This window comes from Cavia porcellus, unplaced genomic scaffold, assembly GCF_034190915.1.
Source record: "Cavia porcellus strain 051 isolate PalLab524CR breed Dunkin Hartley unplaced genomic scaffold, mCavPor4.1 scaffold_15, whole genome shotgun sequence".
NCBI classification, from domain to species: domain Eukaryota; kingdom Metazoa; phylum Chordata; class Mammalia; order Rodentia; family Caviidae; genus Cavia; species Cavia porcellus.
The window spans coordinates 67,143,522-67,157,873 of NW_026947498.1; the positions used below are offsets into that span (position 1 = coordinate 67,143,522).

At 29.0% G+C, this 14,352-nt stretch overlaps 1 protein-coding gene across 7 annotated transcripts in view; it reads left to right on the forward strand.

Moving 5' to 3' along the window:
* The window catches only part of Stxbp5l (syntaxin binding protein 5L), a 375,791-nt gene that overhangs the window by 283,413 nt on the left and 78,026 nt on the right, over window positions 1-14,352 (forward strand). For all 7 annotated transcript variants that reach the window (XM_063225050.1, XM_063225052.1, XM_063225055.1 and 4 more), the window contains one exon: window positions 9,184-9,249. In XM_063225050.1, coding sequence (XP_063081120.1) covers window positions 9,184-9,249 — 66 coding nt within the window. The remainder of the gene's footprint in view (window positions 1-9,183; window positions 9,250-14,352) is intronic.

A 14,352-nucleotide genomic window follows, 5' to 3' on the forward strand; every position in this document is an offset into this window, starting at 1 on the left:
CATGTGTTAATGTTTATGAAAGTGCTTCTACCAATATTAGATGTTTATTACTATATGTGATAAAGTGAAGACACAGAAAAGTTAATAACTTTCCTACATAATAAACAGTCTACCAAAATGTTAAGACTAAAGGTTGGTGTGTAGTGTTTAACTCATGATAATGACAGAAATTTTACTAGTTAAAAACTGATCATATGTCATTTGAGTTAAAGTAAGTTTGAAAAATATTTTTAAGGAAAAAGTCTCTTTAAAATGTGCTTGTATATCAATTTCTATTTTTGCAACAGGGAATTATTTGGAAAAACTCAAGCCCATCTATTGATAGTTTCTTTCTTTCACTGAATTTTGATTGTTTTTGTTTTTGTTTTTAGTTTGAGTAAAGATAGCATGTCCTGAAACACAAAACAGTAAAATAAAGAAGGCATGAAAGAAAAGGAAAGAATAAGAGATCTAACAGAGAGGGCAAATAGATATTTTTAAAAGACTAGAAATAGTCCAAAACAGAAGAAAAATAAAACAAAGACAAGAAAAGAAGGAATATTGTAAGGGAATAAAAGCAAAATACACTAAACTATAAATTGAGAAAAACCTTGAAAGACTATTGGACAGCTACTAGGTCAAACATTTATTGTATGCATTAAGTGCACCATGATAACGTGAAGCGACGGACCTTTCCATTTAGCCTAGGTAATATACAGATAAATAAATCTGCGGGTATACTATTATAATTGAAAAAAGTTAGCAGTGGTGTGATAGAGAAAAAATGAGGTCAGACGATAGAGTTGAACCGATTTTCAGTGTTGCCAGAGAAAATGTATCTAATGAGAAAACTCTTAAGTGAAACTTTGCCAGATAAGAAAGAACCAGTCCACAGAGTAGAGTAATAGGCACCATACTTGGTTTCCTATTTGCAACAACTGAAAAATAAAAGACAAAGAAACTTTAAGGCACAAGACCTAAACCAATTCTTAAAAATTATATATGACAGATGGGAACAACAGAAATGAGCCCTGCAATCACCAATTAAACCTACTTATTGAAAAAGTTGGTAGACTATAGAAAAGGAGGAGAAGCTCAGATAGAAACTGGTCATCTCCCTGAGCTGCACCACTAGAGATGAGAAAGCAGGGAACCCAAAGCAACTACAACTGACAAAGAATTCTAGTGATTGATAGATTTTATTCCCAAAGAAAATATTTCAGCAATCAGCAGAGCTTACTTCTCAAACAAAGTACTGATCAGCACATATATCCAAAGAGCTACTAGGATCAAGTAAAGAATCATATGGAAGAAATAAAGGAAACAGTGCCCCGTACTCTAAGGAAATAGTCCCTGTTACCAGACTAGAAAATATTTGTAACTCACATCTCTTTTCAAAATTGTATTGGAGATCTTAGCCAGTCAGATAACAAAGAGAAATATATTCAGATTGTTAAAGATGAATTTAAATAATGTCTATTCAGAGACAACTGTAGTGATATAAAGAAAATCTAATGAAATCCTAGAGGAAAAAAGAAGCTTCCCAGTTCAAATATGAATTTAAGAAAGTACAAGAAAATGTCATTATATAAAACTTAATTGAATTTCTGTATTCTCACAACTACCAACTAAAATTAACAATTTATGTATACTATTTACAATAGCATCAAAATGAGACAGCTGTAAATGAGACAACAGGGGTGAAAGACCCACACATTGAAACCATCAAAGCATTGCTTAGAAAAGTTCAAACATTTTTTAAAAATAGTTATACCATATTCACATTTCAGGAGAATTTATATTATTGATATGTCAATTCAGTTCAAATCAATCTTTAATTTCACTGCTGAATCTCAATAAAAGTCCAGCAGACATTTTCTACATATTGACAAGCTGATCCTAAAGTTCCTGAAGAAATGTAAAGGATGTAATCTATTAACTAGTGATTTCCTACAGTTTATTTTTTCTGAAATTCTTTATAACTTGTACCCTTTTTCTGTTTTTTTTTCTTTTTCTCCTTATATAAAATTTTAAAAAAAAGAAACATAAAGGATCAGGAATACTCCAAACAGCTTTTAAAAAGAAAAATATTGGAGAACTAAAACTAACTTATTTCAAGGTTTAATTTAAAAGTAAGATTATTAAGCATTTATTATTAATCCAAGAATAAATAGGTTACTGGGACATAATAGAAACTCCAAAATAGACTGGCATGTATATGGGCAACCGATTTGCAACCAATTTATAAAGATGATTAACTGGAGAAGTACTTTTTTCTAGAAATGGCGTTTCAACAATCTTGCTCAGTGTGGTGGTGCACACCAGTAATGCCAGCATTTTGGAGGCCGAGGCAGGAGAACTGTGAGTTTGAGGCCATCTTGCACTACATTGTGAGACCTTGTCTCAAGAAAACAAAACAAAGCAAAACAAACAAAAAAGTTAGATATCCTGGTATACAAAATAAATGTTTTGATCCAAAGGCTGTACTGTTTTTTAAAAAACTCAATGTACCATGCGATTAAATTGAAAACCTAAAAGTATAAATCTATAAAAGAATAAAGAAAGGCTTTGTTTACCTTGGGTTAGATAAAAGTTTCTCTGATAAGTTTCAGAAAGAAAATTTAGTTAATACACACTCCAAAGTAAAAATTTCTGCCTTTTAGACTTATGTTTGAAGCCACTGACTAGGACAAAATACCTATAAAACATATATCTGAGAAAAGCTTTATATTTAGAATATAAAAAAATTAAAATTCAACCAAATAAAAATGAATGATAGTTTTTAACAAACAATTCACAAGAAATATATACAGATGCTAAATAAATGTATAAAATATATTTAAAATATTTATCACTAAGTAAGTGCAAATTAAAAATGTAAGGTGATGAATACTGATTAGAGTAGCTAAAATTAAAAAGAACGATCATACCAAGTACTGAAAAGTATGTGGAAGAACTACGTTTGTCCAGTTTTTTCAACTATTAAATGCACATCTATAGTATGATCTGACCATTTTACTCCTATTTACCCTAGAGTAACAAATAAAAAATGTTTATATCCTTACAAAGGCACTTAAAGCAGCTTTATTTGTAATAATCAAAACTGAACTTAAATTTCTCAAAGGTCAGCAGATAAGGCAAACTGTACTTTATATAATTATACATTAAAAACAATAAAAGTGTATATACTGTTAACAAATAATGCAGCATGCATGAATCTCAATTATGCTGAGTAAAGGAAACTAGAAAAGCAAATACATACTGTTGATTTTATTCATATGAAATTTGAATTAATAAAAACTAATAGAAAGTGTTTAATACATATACTGATACTTAAGAGAACTTAATTCATGGAAGCTGGGGAGCAGATCATGGCAACCATGGCAAAGAGGAATGAATGACAGACCATATGCAGTACCCAAGGCCATGACTCCATATGTCTGAAAGGTATTTTTACAACATGGTAGGTGTTTTTTAATTCAATGAAACTGCTAAAGAAGGAAATGACAAAGATCATAACATAGAGTAGGTTAAAAGACCACAAGGCAATCTTTTAAGAGAATAAAGTCTGTTATCCCTAATGAGATTGATCAAGAAAAAATAACCACGTATTATAAATATCAGGGATAAAAAAGCACCATGATGGAGTCTACAGATAATAAAAATGGCAAAGTAACATCAAAAATTTGTCTAGAAATTTTTATTTAAAATACAATTAAGAGATGTTTTGAAAAGCAAAACTTACCGAAACTGACACCCAGTCCATTAGAAAATATGTGACTTTGAATTAACTTTTTTTCATTCAAAATTAACCTCACAGAAAACTATAGGCCCCAGATGTCTTCACTGATTAACCTATCAAAGATTAAGGAACAAGTAACATCAATCTTATGTGAACATTTCTAGGAATTAAGAAAACAGAAAACTCTTTCTAGTTGTTTATCTCAACTAGATCATTAGATCATTTCCTGAGTTGAATAAATCCTACTTACGAAAAGCCTATAGATAATATTATATTTTATTATAAAATACTGAATTAAAACTGGTAAGGAGGGAAGGATGTCCACTATTACCATGATTTAGAATTTTATTTGATGTAAGTAAGTAAGTAAGGGCAACAAGCAACTCAAAAAATATGCCTAAAGATTATAAGTGAAATGTTAAATCTCTTTATTTGCTAACGTTATGATGATGTCGATTAACATACTCAGAGTAGTCAAAGAAAAGAAAGGTCAGTCAAGAATATACCCAAAGAAACAAAAGAGCACTTTATTTATTATGCAAGAATAAAAGACTGCATAAATGCATATGTTTTTTTCACTGATCTTTAAGGGAATTTATGCAACAATATGCCTGAATATAATTATGATTCTCACATCTATAACATATCTTTGCAATATCTTTGTCAGTCTTAGCACAAAGAAAGTAGGAGAAGCAAAGTTGTGTTTGATTGAACAAATGAAAACAGATCATAAGGTAGTCAATGTGTGTGTGTGTGTGTGTGTGTATTCTCAACTTTTATGTAAGGAATAGACTTATATGAGGTAATAATTCCATTTTATATGTTTTATGTTTGTAATATATGTAGATAGGCTTACTAACAAGCGTATCAAAAGGAATGGAGCTCTTTTTTCTGTCTCACTGGAAATAAGTTAGTATCTTTTTAAAATTGATTGATATGTGAAGATATATATATGGAAATCCCTATAGCAACCACTAAGATAACTACAAAAAACATTGTGGAAGACACATTAAACGAATCAAATTGTTACACTGAAAAATATTCACATAATGCCAAACAAGTAAATAAAGACAGATTTAAGGAAAAAAGTAGGCATATAGGAAACCAAAAGGCAAATGACAGTCATAATACAAATATGTAACAACATTAAATATCACAACCCAAAAGACAAGGATTTTGTGACGAAATTTTTTAAAAATTAAGGTTCATATTTATGGTATCTGTCAGACACACTTTAGTTTCAAAGATACAAATAAGTTGAAAGTAGAAGGATAAAGATAATGCAAACAGGGCTGGGTTGTAGTTCAGTGGTTCATTGCCTGCCTAGAAAGCATAATGCCTTAGACTTAACCCCAGGACCATAAATAAATATTTTTTAAAAAATCTTGTAAATATTTGTAACCCACAGCAGACAAAACAGTTTCTAAAGAAAAACATTGTTGCTAGAATAAAGAGGGACATTTTATAACAATGATATATAAGCCAAGAAGATACAGTAGCAATTATAAACATATACAAACCTTACAAGACTTAGAAAATATGAAAGCAATAATTTATGTAATCAAAGGGAGCAAAAAAATTCAACACTTGAGTGAAATTGGAATATACTGCTGGTAATAATGGATAAAAGACTAGGCAAAAGAGCAAAAAGGAAATAAGAAACGAAGAATTCTGCATACACAACCTCCATTTGAAATTGTACAAAACATTATGAAAGGAAATGTTTAGAATGTCACTTAAATGGAGAAGGATACAATATATTTAAAGATTGGAAGACTCAGTTTTTTAAAGTTGTCGTATAAAGAGACAACAATCCAAACATTTAACTTACCTTTTATAGAAATTGATAAAGTGATTTTAAAATATGTATGGAAAGTTCAAAGAATCTAGTAATTCTAAAAACTCTTGGGGAAAAAAGTTGGAATATTTCTCCATCTGATTTTTAAAAATACTGTAAAACTGTATGAACTATGATAGTATGCTAATAAAAAATTCATAAACTAATGATTAGAGAATACATAGCCCAGAAATAGACCCACATATGTATGGCATCCATAAAAGCAAAGAAAAAACTCTATAGGCAAGCATTTGAGGGAAGAAATGGACCTTAATATCCACCTCATGCTGTAATCAAAAATTACCTTGGCATAAGTGATAGACCTAAAAATGAAAACTAAAAATCAAATTCTAGAGGACAACATAGAATAACATTCTCATTACCAGGAGATTGACAGTGATTACTTATCAATAAAAAGCAAATCACAATATAAAGAAAAATGATAAATTGTTCTTCAAGTAAATTACATTTCTGATCATCTAAAGTAAATTACATTTCTAAAGTAAATTACATCCAACTAATTTACATTTCTGATCATCTAAAAAATCATTAAAAGAAAAGTCATGTACTCAAAATATTCATATTGTCTACTTCTCATAAACGACTTCTACCTAAAATGTATTTTAAAATTAACAAAAAGTTAAATTACCCAAAACCAACAACAAAAAATTATCCAGAGCCTTGAATAAGAATATCATAAATAAAGTCATCTGAGGCTGGGGATATGGCTCAACAGCCTAAGAACCTGCCTGGCAAACACAAGGTCCTGAATTCAATTCCTGATACCCGCCCCCAAAATCTGAATAGCCAATAAGCATGTAAAAAATTTCGACTATAAATCAAACCAAAGAAATTTTAAAATCATAGGAAAATACCATAAGTGAAAGAACTAAAACTTTTAAGATAGGTAATACTATTGATGAGAATGTCCAACAGCCAGAACTCATAACTTACTGATGAGACTACAAAATGTACAGCCTCTGTCATACTATCATGGAAAAATAAGTACATTTGATAGCAAAACAAAAATAAACAACATCAAGCAAACAAGCCAGATGTTTACATGTCTGTAAATTCCAGCACTTTGGGAGGCTGAAGTGGGAAAGTGAAAAGTTTCAACTTAGTCTGGACAATTCAGCAATTTAGCAAAATGCTGTCTCAAAAAAAAAAATAGACTAAGGATTAGGGACATAGCTCAGTGTGATGGCCCTAGACTCAGTCACCAGCACTGTTAAAAAGAAGCCAAAGACTTTTTCCACACAAATCACTACAGCATCATACTATAGTAAAGACTGGAAGACCTCTAAATGTTTTGTAACATAAGAATGTTAAATAAAAATTGTGGTACATTTCTTTAATGATTTGATGATATTTTAGTGGCAAGGGAAATTATTTTTAAGATAATGCTATATGGAAACACTATATAAAACTATATATGGAAAAATATAAATGATACTTTTTGGATTAAAAATAATCATGAAATGAAGTAAATAATTCCAAACTATGATGAAATTATATAATTTTTAAAAATTCCTCCCTTTTACTTTTCTATTTATAAGTTTCTATACAAACAATTACAACTGTAATCAGAAAAAACTTACACATTTTTAAATAGTGTTTTAACAATTGAATGGTGATTGATGTAAAATATTCAGTGTATGGTAAAATATCCAGTATATTAAATTATCACATAGAAATAGTTTTTCTGTTAGTAAGTCTTTTGAACAGATAATCAGGTGAATGCAGCAGGAGCTAGGGAAAACAATCATTTCAAATGACAGTACAGAAATAGAAAATGTGATATTTTTCTAGATAAATGGACATTAGCTCTTTAACCATCAAATTTTTATTTGAAATCTTTGGCAAAACTCTAACATATACTTTATTTTGTATCATACCTATTAAATATAGTGAAAAAATATAAATTCTTCTATCTCTTCAGTGTATGGATTTTGATCCGTATAATGAATATAATAATATGACTTCCCTAAAACAGTAGTATTATTAGATGTAAAAATGAGATAATTACTGTTACAACAAAGAACATGTGGAACATTAGGCATTCAATAATTTGATAAACTATTTCAATAGTGATGTTGTCAAAGTCTCTATGAGTTCTGTACTTTTACCTTTTCCCTCATTAAACAATTCCAGGTAACTCATTACTGTCATTAACATTGTTCTCTATACCTACAGTTGTCTATTGTTCCAAGTTACTTAATGTTTCTAGTTCAAATAGTCCCCTTCTCTTTATAACTTACTGTTTCTAATCTGTTGTTTCTCATTTGCTATTTTCCTTGCTGATAACAAAGTCTGTTGGTCAATAAACTTTCAAGAATTGCCTGTTGTTTCTATTGCATCCCTATGGATTAATATGTATTGCATATTTAGTTAAAAATTTTTCCTATCCAATTTATATGTTTAGGATAAAAATATGTTCTATATTTTAGATTAAAGAATATCTACTTCCAGATTTATACTAATATTGGTATCAGTGAGTTAGGTGTTTTTGATTATAAATAGAAATTTAGTGAACGAGCATTAACAGTTTTGAAGAAATAGAGCAAACCAAGTGCCTATAATTGGTACACAAAATTTTATGAAACAATTGAAATATTAACACAGAATAATAAAGTATATAAAAATCTGTGTAGTTTTTATGCTACGTTTCAATCAATGACAGACTACATATATTATGGTAGTTCCAGAAGATTTTAAGGAGGTCCAAAGTTTTTTTCACCTTACATTTTTAGCATCCCTTTTTCTATGTTTAGATACACAAAATCTATCACTGTGTCACAATTGCCTCTAATACATTAATATGCAGGACAGGTTTGTAGTCCAAAGCAATATTTATATAGCCTAGTATTCAGAGGACCATACCATCCAGGTTTGTGTAAGTACAAAGAAATGTTGACCTGTAGGTAGTGACAGGTGCAAAATATATATTAATCTATATTCATCAAGATAGTCATGGAATAGAAAGACAGATACATTGTGATGATACAAGCACAACACAGAAAACTACATGAAACAAGCTTAAAAATCTTTTGGTTTGTTTACAAATACAAATTATAGAATAGAAAGTGAAAAATTAGAAATCTCATTTCTTTTAGATATAAATTTAGTAATTTTTCTAAGAAAGAATTTTAGTCAGGCATGGTGGCACATGCCTGTTAATCCCAAATTTAAGAGACTGAAACAGGAGGTCGCTGTGAGGTCCAGGCCAGCCTACATTACATAGTGAGTTCAAGGCCAGCCTGAACCATATAGTGAGTCTCTGTCTCAAAAAAAAAGAAAGAAAGAGAATTTTGCACCACTGTATAAATCACCTAGTATGTAATACTGCACTTTAATAAATATGAAAGTTAAAATCTGTGGCACTTCTTTTCTATGGTATTGAAACATCTCTTGGAAGATCTTTTAAAAGCCAATAACCTTTTCTCCTGAAGTAGAGCATTTTTTATATCTTTTAAAACCCCTTTATATTTCTCTTTATTCTTGGTTTATTTTCTGATGAAATTAGATCTTTTCTTAAAGTGTCTAACTGATTTAAAAATAAAGGGCTTTTATATCTTTCTGTAGTCTATTTTTAATTACTTGTTTAATGCCATTGTATTTTCAGGTTTGACTGAGCTGAATGACAGTCCAGTTCCTCTGGAACTTGAACGCTGTAAATCTCCCACCTCAGGTAAACATGAATGGTATTTTTTAAACTTCTCATAATTCACTGCAATGATCATTCTTTTATTTTTATTATTCTTATGCTATGAAATTCATAGTTTTAGTAGTTATATTTCAGTTCATGAAATTTAACCTAAACAAATCTGATTTCATAAATGAATAGAAATGTAGTGACATCTTGGTTGCTGAACTAAATTCATTCCAAATTCATGTTCAGACCCCCAAAATTGTGGGAAATGGACATATTTGCAATAAGAAATAATGGGACACCAAATAATTAGTTCTGAGGCCTGAAAAATTATACTTATAAATTCATTTTTCCAAGACTTTAACAAATTTCACAATGAGTTTTTTCTTTAACTGTATCGTGGTTCTCAAAGTTTTCCTCTTAGCTTTATTGCTGGTAACACTAAATTTCCTTGTAGCCATAATTATAATATTTTATACAAATAAAATGAAAAAGGCACAGTGACAAATGCTTTAATGTGCTGACACAAACACTACTGTATGTTGTTTGGATGAGGGCAGTGCTCGGACTGAAGTGTTACTCTCTATGTCCTTGGTGAGAGGCAGAACATGACTCATTACCCCCCCCCATACAGATTTTTTTCAAGTTTGATTTACACAGCAAAATTACAAACACTGAGATTTTTTTTGAATTTTGCATTATGAGTAGTAGTAATTGAGATTGGAGCCACTTGATTGGAGGTATTTTTGTAAGTGCTTTTTTAAAATATTTATGACCCAAAATAAAATTAAAATCAGAAGTCTGAGTGCAGCAATTTTAAAGACTTGTTAAAAGTTTATTTTGTAGAAAAATCAATAATGTCTAATAAGTGTCAAATAATATAGTTAATATTATACAGAAACTTTGTCATTCTGGGACTAGAAATGAATTAGTAGGAAATACATAAAATAGGTACAAGAGCTAATGTAACCATTTCATTAGACTGCCATTTTGAAGCATTGAGATTGATTGACAAAGAAAGAAACAGTATATGGTATAGAGTGAAACATCAAGGTAAAATGTAGGCCCATTTAAATATATTTAAAAATGAGACAAAAGATTCCTATAGATGTTTTTAATATATAAAACAAAGAGTTAACAAAAACCTTTAGGCAGTGAAATAGATCTTTGCTTACTTTTAAAATTTTATTTATCTGATTAGTATGATTTTTCTATAATTAATTGTATAAATATATAAATTTTTAAGCACCAAAGATATCAGATATCACTTTGATGCTAAATGGTTCATCTTTTATACGGGGTAACAAAACATTATAATACCTTTTTATTTAATTAGTGTCTATTTAAATTTACATAAATTTTTAAACAGTAAAACATAAATGTAGATTTTTAGAAATTAATTTAGAATTAGAACACTTTTCCACCTTTTAAAAGTTATTTATTTTTTATTCTTATTTTTCATGAAACTAGGTTATGTTGAACTTAGTCTAGTGTAAATATTTCTTTTAACTTTTAGTTCTTATTTTATGATTTTTATTTTAAAAACTTCCTTTCATATTTACTCTTCCTTTTGCATTCTCATTGGCACCATCTTAATTTTAAAAATTAAATCAGCTTATACCGAGTATTAAAACAATATTCTAGCAGATATCTCAGCTTTCCCAACTGCCTTTTACAATCCATTTCACTGTCATATAGCAAAATTAATTTTCTTAAAATATTATTGAAATCACATTTTCTCATAGATAGAAATCTTTAAAATATAGTGCAGTATCCTATGGCATATCTATATAATTTCACCTTCAATTCTCATCCACAATCTGAATTTAAATAGTAATGTGTTTGCCTGGTTTAAACATCAAAAAAACTGAATAGAACTGTCTTTCCCATCATGTCCCCAGACATTATTTCTCTCCTCCTGAAAAATAATATTATTAGTTCATTTACCTTTCTAGGCATTTTGTATCTGTAAACAAACTAAAAAAATTCTATTTAGCTTCTTGTTTTTTTCACTTTGCTGTAGCATGCTTGTCTCACTGTACAATGTAACTTGTCTTTCAGTTTCATTTCATTAAGTATTTCTGCTTTCTTTTTTGTGGTTATATGATGTTGAATTATATGCATGTACTGTAATTTATTCAGTTGATCTGTTAATGGTCATTTAGTTTTGTCAGTTTTCTGCTATTATAATCAATGGTGTCATGACAATCTTAACACATACCTCTTTTTAAATATGTGTGATTACCTATATGAGAGAAATTCCTAAAATTAGAGTTTCTGAGTAAAAGAATATGTGCCTGTCTGATTTTTATAGATACTTCCAAATTGTTGTCCTTAAGACTTGCAAGATTTTTATCCTAGAAATGGTATGCAAATATTGGTTGTCACTTTTAAAAATTTTTACACACCTAATATGTAAAAAGGATATGTCAGTGTTACTACAGTGATGGGCAATATCTTTTTATACGCTTAAGAGCTCTTGAAATCTTTTTTTCTTTAAACCATCCATGTATTACTTTGTTCTTTTTCTATGGTATTATTATTATGGTATCCTTTTTAATATCAATTTTTTTTACCTTTTCATAAGGTAAGAGAGTATCTCATTGTGATGTGTAATTTGAATATTTTTCTCAATTAAAGCTTTAATTTTGTGATATCTTCTTGAGAAGTATTTGTAACCAGACATTGATCTTTTCTTTTAAGAATACTTAATGCCCAACAGTTTGTATACTATTGGGATTATTTAACATTTGGATAACATCAATCAACTAAGTCAGTTACCTGTTGTAATTTTATTTTATATACCTCTTTTCTCTCTAAAGAAAAATAGTTTCATTATAGTAATTTTGCAAACAAATACAAAAGCTGAGATTCTATTTTTCTTTAATTTGACCGACAGTTGATGTATTCTAATTTTTATGTACCTCAAATAGGTTTTATATTTCATTTTTTAATTTACTAATTTTTGCTTTTATATTTATTAGTTACTTCTTTCATTTGGTATATCTTATTTTTCTTTTCAACTGTCTCATATGGTTAAATTTTTATGCGTTCTCTTTCTTATATGTTGATATAAGAATTCAATGCTAAATTTCCCTTGAAACTCTTCATTGCATGCATCACATAGTTTTTCACAAGTTGTGACTTTCTAGCATTATTGTCTCTGTATTAGGCAATTTATATTTTTGGCCCAAATTTAATTAAGATAAATTTGTGGCATTAAGTAGCATAAGTGTTACTTTAAGACTTTCATGTCATTAAATATACTCTGATTACTTGGCCTGTCACAAACAAATAATAGGTGAATTAAAATATAGTACTGTCTATACTTATTTCCATTTTCTTTGTTGTCTTTAAAGATATTTGTGCTGTTATTTCATGTGTAGATATTTGAAAGTATATTTACATTTTAAGCTACAACTTTATAATTAGCTATCATTAATTTCATATCATATGCTTTTTATTTCAATGCCACCTTGTTCACTATTACTGCAACTCTTATTTCTCTAGATTATTATCTCTTAGACTATTCTGGAATACCTTGAATCTAACTTTTTTGAGTAAATAGTTTTTATTCAGGTATAATATATAAACCTAAAGTAAGAGATTTAACCTTATCCTAATAGTTCAGCTAGATTAGTTTTACAGATGAACACACCATAAAATAATACCAGATAGAATCTCAGAAACCTCTCTCATATACTCCTTAGCTACTAGCCTCCACAAAGATACTTATTATCATCATATCAGATAGTTCTGGGAATTTATTACCATAAGCTAATATTGTGGAAGTTTCAGAATGAAATTGTATTTTTCTTGTTTCTTATTCACTCAACATTGTATGTTTATGTATACATATATATACATACATACAAACATATAATATTCAACTATGTTGATGTGTGGTAAGTGTTGTTATGTAATATTTAGTTAGTTTTTGGCTTACTATTACAAATAAAGCTGATATGACCATACTGGTACATTTTAAATACAAATATAAACTCAGTTTACTTGTGTATATGTATCTGAGAATGGAACTTGAGGGATATAGGAAATGTAGATTTTCCACTTTAGTAAATACTACCAATGAATTTTCTAAAATAGTTGTATAAATTGAACTTCCAGTTGTAATATTTCAGAGTTCTATACTTCCCATACACTTGTCGGTGTTTAACATTTGGTATTTTTTAAACTGTAATCATTCTATGGTGCATATAGATTATCTCACTGGAATTAAATTGAATTGCGTATTTCCTAATGTCTAATGATCTTAGTGAATTTCTCAAGTGTAGTGACTATTGATACCCTCTTTTATACATAACTCTTTTGTTAAGTGAGTTACCAAAATTTTCTTATTGATGTTTTTATTTACAGCAAAAGTGTGTGTGTGTGTGTGTGTGTGTATGTGTGTGTGTGTGTGTGTGTGTTGGGTAGAAGTTTTCTATTGGAGATTTTCTCATTGCTCATTGAATTCAATTTACCAATCTTGTTTTATTGTTAATGGTTTAAATTTTTTGTTTAAAGAGAACCTTTGTCCTCCCCCAGATCGTTAAGCTCCATTTTTGTATTATCTTCTGAAAACCTTACTGTTTTGGCTCTCACAGTTAAGTTATATTTCAATTTGAAATTTATTTCTGTATATAATGTCAGGAAAGAGCTAAGGTAATTGACAAGTTCAATTTACAGGTAAATTACTATTTCCCTCACTATATTAAAGTGAAACATTGTCATACATTAGTGGAATTTACTATGTGTATGGAGTGTGTATGTATGTTCGTGTGTTAATGAGTATATGTTCTATTCCACTGACATGTTTATTATCATTTATTGAAATTTTTAGTTAATTTGTAAGTTTATAAATTTTTTATCTGACTTTTCTTCAGTTTTGTGATTCTCTTTCAACATTATTACAGCTATTCTTGGTTTTATATTTTCATATAACTCTGAAAAAAATTACCAATCAACATATAAACATGCTGAGATGTTGGTTACAGCTTCATGTGATTTTTAGAGCATTTGGGCATGGTTTACATAGTCAACAATAATGAATTTTCCCCTCAGTGTCACACATTTTTATGTGTACTTTGTCTCAGTATGTTTTCAATTTTCTTTGTAGAAATCATCTTTCATTACATTTATCCC